The sequence below is a fragment of the Condylura cristata genome, unplaced genomic scaffold (genome assembly GCF_000260355.1).
Source record: "Condylura cristata isolate star-nosed mole 26May11 unplaced genomic scaffold, ConCri1.0 scaffold00020, whole genome shotgun sequence".
In the NCBI taxonomy this organism is placed as follows: domain Eukaryota; kingdom Metazoa; phylum Chordata; class Mammalia; order Eulipotyphla; family Talpidae; genus Condylura; species Condylura cristata.
Window position 1 is genome coordinate 6,345,586 of NW_004567121.1, and position 5,828 is coordinate 6,351,413.

Sequence of the window (5,828 nt, forward strand, 5' to 3'; positions counted from 1 at the left end):
AGCACCCGGCATGGGCCGGCGGTCGGCGGCGGAGGGCGGCTGAGGGCGGCCGAGGGTCCGCTCGGTGCTCTGGCGTCGCCGTGCGCACTGGACCTGGCAGTGTGCTCACTTTGCAACGGGAACCGAGCCCGTTGGCTGCACGGCCGGTCCTGCGGCGGCGGCGGCTGGTGGCAGCTCCCCCTGCTCTGGACTGTGCGGGGCCGACCTGGTGGCGCTCTCCCCGCGCGATGCTCTGAGCGCGTCTGGGGACGATTCCAGGACTCGCCCGGAGCGCAGAGAACCGACCCCATGGAGCCGGCGGGCACCTGGCGGAGCCTGCGGGGCCCACCACGACCGCTGTTGCTGGTGCTGCTTCTGCAGGTGGCGTGGCCCACGGGCACTCTGGCCGAGACGCCGCTGGATGCGCCCAGAGCCTTGGGCAGCAGCTCCAGCCCGCCCAGCCCTGCGAGCGTGGTGGCTCCTGGAACCACGCCGTTCGAGGAAAGTCGGTTGCCAGTATTCACCCTGGACTACCCCCACGTGCAGATCCCCTTCGAGATCACCCTCTGGATTCTGCTGGCCTCCTTGGCCAAAATTGGTAAGCGAGCTGGACCTAGGGCTTTGGGGGTGCAGAGGGGGCGGTGGGGAAGGGAAGCCCGACAGGGGGTTGTTGGGGATAAGCCGATTGACCTCTGAATTTCGTGGCCGCCTCCCAGTGAACTAGAGCAAAAAAGCGGAGCAGTTTCTTCTGTGAGAAAGGAACTCGGAGCAGTTGAGCGCTTTAGTACTTCAGGGAACGCTTGAAATAGCCCCAAAGTATTAGCCAATGCGAAAGCAGCCTGAGCGTTGCAGCTCGCTTCTGCCACAGAATGGCAAGTGTGACAGCTCACCGCCAAAGTAGAGACCTGTTTTCTAAGAGAGGCAAGTGGCTGGACTTTTCTGCGTCTCCCCTACTGAGAGTGAGGCTCGGGAGCACCAGGGCTAAAATGGCACAGGCCCTGGATGCTCCAGCAGTGTTCATTGGCAGCGCCCCAGACACTGCCATGTGCCTGACTAATGAGATGCATGGAAGGGACACCTGAGTGCTTGCACCGCGACAGACAGGACAGGAATGCCTGGACTCCTCCCTCCCTCAGGTAGAGACTGTCACAGTCCAGGAAGCATTTTCTTGGGTAACTGAAGCCACCAAGGCAAAATGTACATTTAAAAATAATTAACCTATGTTCCAAACTGCCTTTAGCTCTTCTAGGGGAACCCTGAAGCCTCAGAATGTATTTTCTTAGCAACATCACCCCCACTTTGACATAAACTTTTCATGGTTATGGTGGGTCCACTATTTTTATTTTATATTTCATATCCTTGTTAAGTCTTAAAGTGTCATTACGATTGTACATTTACAATCGTAATCAACAGCTTGTTCTGTTGCAAGGTGGCATTTACTGTGTGAAAGGTCCTGTGCTCTGAGGTGAGACAGGTGTCCAGAAAAACTGAGAAGACACAGAATGTGCCATCCCCACACAGCTTGTTGGTGACATGCGCTCCATAATCCAGCAATCATAGCACAGGAAAGTGCAAAGTGGAGGGAGAGATTCAGAAACTGTTACATGGCTGTAGGTAGAGGGAGTCAGGGATCACTTCTTCATGCAAGGAAATATTTCATTTGGGTTTTAAAAGATGACCAGGGTATTGTCAGTTGGAGAGGAGGAAAGGGAACTCTCTTCCAGGGAAGAACTAACAAAGGCATAAATTGGGAGGAGAGTGCCAAGCAGGGAGCCGGGATGGTTCCCTGGAGGGTAGAAGTTGTGGGAGGTGAGCCTGTGGGCGCCTTGTCTGATGAAACGAATTTGATTCTAGTCGGGGTGACCGAAGGGGGCACATGCTATTTCACGACTTTGCAGTCTGTATTTGCGTGACGGTGCTCTAGTAGTTGAACATTTTCATTCCACCTGAGAAGTGGGATAAGGGAAATGTATTTCTCCATTGATCAAGTAGATACATACATTTATAAAACCATTGCCTGTAACAGTAATGTCATATGTCTGCTCCTCTTAGGGTCCTTACTAGCCCTGCCCTGTAGGAAGAACAGATAATCGCCACTCACCGCTCATACTTTCCAGGGCTGGAAGCTTAAACTCGGTTTTCATGAGCTGCCCACTGACACAACGTGGGCAGCCAGGAGCAGGCTGTGCCCTCTCGGAGGCCCCCGGCTTCCAACCCCGGGAGGCCACTTTCTACTACTGCTTTTCTGTTGCCATTGCTTTTTCAGAAGGACTATTTCTTCTCTCCTGATTATTTTAATATGATTAATTACACTAATAACAGCCGCTAGTAGGCACTTAAGTCCATTATCCCTAATTTTCACAACTACCATCCCAGGTAGTTTTGATTATCCTGTTTGTTATAGGAGGAAACTGAGAAATGGGAAGTGGGTGGGTTGCTGGTGGGTGGTTGTCCATATTTCACCCAGGTCTGTGTGATGTTTCATCTTTGTGTCTGTCCTGGAGGCTTGTTCTGTTGCAAGGACTGGTCCTTTGTAAGGATGGTCTACTGTGAGGTGTGACATTCTTGGAATGCTGGGCTTGTAGTAAGCACTAAATAATTGCATCAGAGCGTAGAAGTGGCAGCAGTGACAGTGGCCATGTAGCTTTCTGGCACTGCAGTTCCTTTCCCACTGTACTGGGCTACCTCCTAGGACTCCTGACTGCTGCTTCAGACCCAGCCTTTTCTTATTCCGAGGCTGCCTTTTGTCCTTGTTCTGTTTCTATCAGGCCCTGTCAATCTTATTTGACCTTGTCATTTGACCTTGTAATCATGAGGTTTTTTTTAAAGGCACTTATGCTTGTATAAGAGTTTATAGGTGTATTGATTGCCCATTGGATGTTTCTTATCCATCTGTATTTCTATTCCCTGACATTTGCTATTTTCTCTTTGTCTCCCCTCAAATCTGACCTTCTCTGCTACTCTTTCCTCGTTACTCCCTACACCTGGGGTGGTGTGGAGATGTAAACACAGATGTTCGAGTCTCCTGGCCAGAAGGGGGCTTGGAGTGAAGACTGCCATGGGTGGGGTGAGTATAATTATCAGAGCTGAAAGTGTAGCTCTAGAATTAGAAAGAAGCTGGCACTTTAGATCTTACCCTAGGTTCTTTTGGGTTAAATTTGGCACTGTCCTTCTGCAGATCTTCCCCTGTTGGAGCTGAAGTCCCCCAGAGACCTCCCCATCCCCTCCCCCAGGTCCTACAATTTCTGGTTGGCTTTGGGAAGAGTCGTCATATTGTTGGACATTTTTACAGCCCTTTGGGATTAGTTATTCAAATTCTATTTTCACTTTTGCACTGGAAAAACTACTATACAGGAGTAATTTATATGACCTGGTTTGCTCACATTTGGGTAAGACAATGAATTGAGCAGTGCAGGGCAATGTGGAATCATGAGGTAAGTCGGACGTTAATTTTTCTAGAATAACACCTATTTTGCTTGAGGTGCTTTTCTGTTAAGTATCCAGTTTACTTGAATTTGCCTGCCTCAGAGAACCTGTTAGAAGGGTAGCTAGTGATTAATGTAAACAAGGCTAACAGGTAGTGTCAAGGGGAGGATCCTAACATTTGTAGGAATCTTAAGTAATGCCTGGTGATGAATTTAGAATAGTTTTCTAGATCACAGTCCAGTATAATCTCAGACATAAGTCAGAAGTGAGAAAATGCTTGTTTGGCAGATTGCTGAACCATTTGACTTCATTATGCTACCCGATTACTAGGGAAAACCAACTTCCTAATTAGTCAGTCAAAAGGAAAGTTTTGTAGTTAGTTTTTGTCTTTTTTAAAGATTTATTTATTTATGCATACAAGAGCTGGGTGCAGGCAATAACTTTGGGGAGGGTGCAAGAGGATTCCCCAGAGACAGAGTAGGGAGCAGAGCAAGCAGATCCCCTGAAATACTCTGCTGAGGGGAGCATGGTGTGAGATAGGAGAAGTCTGCTGTGCCATGTGGGTCAGCTCCTGGTCAGGGACTGAACTGCAGTGGCTGCAGATAGCACTTAGTGCTGAGACTTAACCCCTTTGTGCCATCACAGAGATCCCAGCAGTTATAGTTTTTTAAAGTGATGATGATGATGATGATAATTAGAATGATGTTGTGCATGTGTGCAGTAGGTTAAATAAATACAATGACAGCAAGTTTTGTATACTGTTGAAAAATTTAGCTATTTTGGCAGCAAAGATCTCCCAATTTTTTCTAGATCAGAGCTCACACATATGAACAAGTACTGTTCTTTTAATTGGAACATTCATATTTTGAGTAATATAACTTTTGTTTTTACTGTTATAAACACATATTCTGAGTGGTAAATTTATACTGGGATGGCATGGACAAATAGGTAGCTAAGAAATTAAGAAGAGAAAAATTTCCTGGAGTGTTTTCAGATCATCTCCTCTGATTTCTTTGCCCATGAAGTGGGTCTGTGTGATTTGCCCTGGGTTAAGCTGGATGTGTGTTTTGACTCTAGTCAAGGTTCAAGGACAGAGCACTGGTCTCAGGTAACTGAATCCTCTTCTTGGTCCTGAGTTGCTCGTTAACTTCCCTTGCAGTCTTATGGAACCAACCTGTGTGCCTCTCAGCCCGCTGCCAACCCACATCTTGCCCTCTGTGCATCCTTTGCCCTTAAACTTGGGGTTAAGATGCAGAATTTTCCATTACTTCCATCCTGTCATCTTGAAATTAAATCACTTATATTACTATTTTAAGGGAAAGACAGAAATCAATTTGGTCCATGAAAGTTTCTCCTCTGGGCTCCAGCCTGTCCTAAGTTTGAAATGTTTCTTTGGTTAATATCTGCCTGAATTAACATGATTTGCTCTCTGGAAAAACCATATTCTTGACCTTGACCTGTGTCTCTTTGTCACTGCTTGGTTTTCCTGAAGCATATATTCAGCTTCTGGCTTGCCATGAAGCACGTGATCTCCCTGTACTATTTGAACCGTATCTCAGTTTGAACACACTTGTCTTTCCAAGCACACGTGTTTGTCTCTAACAAAGCTGCAAGAGTCCTGGTTCCTTTCTGTCTCTTCCCATTGGCCTGGCTATACGTTTCTGGTTTGCTTTCTGAAGGATGACTTCAGCAGCGTTCTCATATCCTTTCTAAATACCATCTTCTATACAATCTAGAATTTTATCATTGCACTTTACTGCAGAAATGTTTTTGTACCTTTTAAAATAATAGGTAATTTTTAACCAAAAATGTTAGTTTTTGTACTGACTTTAACCATCACCATATAATTTATTATTAATGGGATTTTTTAAAGAAATAATTCATTCACGTATCCTGAGCCCTAAGAAATATACAGAGAGCTTTGTATGGACTTATTTTGTTCCTTTGTAGGATTGTAAAAATTCACCTGTAAAACACAGCAAATTCAATGGTTTGCATATGGATAGATCTTCATCAGTGATTCAGTTATTTTAATTTTTTTAGTCCTACTTAACTATATTTTTGTATCTTTTTTGGTATTTTTAGTTTTTTTTTAGCAAAAATCTTTGTTATTTGAATTTTTAAATGGACAGGAAGAAAGTCATTTTTTTATGATTTAAAAAAATTCCATATTCTATCTGTATTTTGTTCTATATTTTTACTACAAGTAAGGTTATTTTTATCTTTCTTAACCTTGATCAAAATTCTCAGAAAGGTATCCATTTTATATATTTTTCAAAAAATCCTATTTTGGTCACTTTCTAATTTATATCAATTATGTACTTATTCCTATTTTATTTGGATGAATTAGTTATCTTTTTAAATGCTTGAATTGAAAACTTACCTCATTAATTATTGAAATTACTCGATTTCTAATGTTGACT

The 5,828-nt window shown here is 44.6% G+C and overlaps 1 protein-coding gene across 1 annotated transcript in view; it reads left to right on the plus strand.

Annotated features, from left to right (window-relative positions):
• The first annotated feature begins 31 nt into the window (after positions 1 to 31).
• Positions 32 to 5,828, plus strand: part of SLC9A2 (solute carrier family 9, subfamily A (NHE2, cation proton antiporter 2), member 2) — a 68,678-nt gene continuing 62,881 nt past the window's right edge. The window contains exon 1 of the mRNA XM_004686182.2: positions 32 to 577. Within this exon, the coding sequence (XP_004686239.1) occupies positions 289 to 577 (289 nt within the window). The 5' untranslated portion in view covers positions 32 to 288. The remainder of the gene's footprint in view (positions 578 to 5,828) is intronic.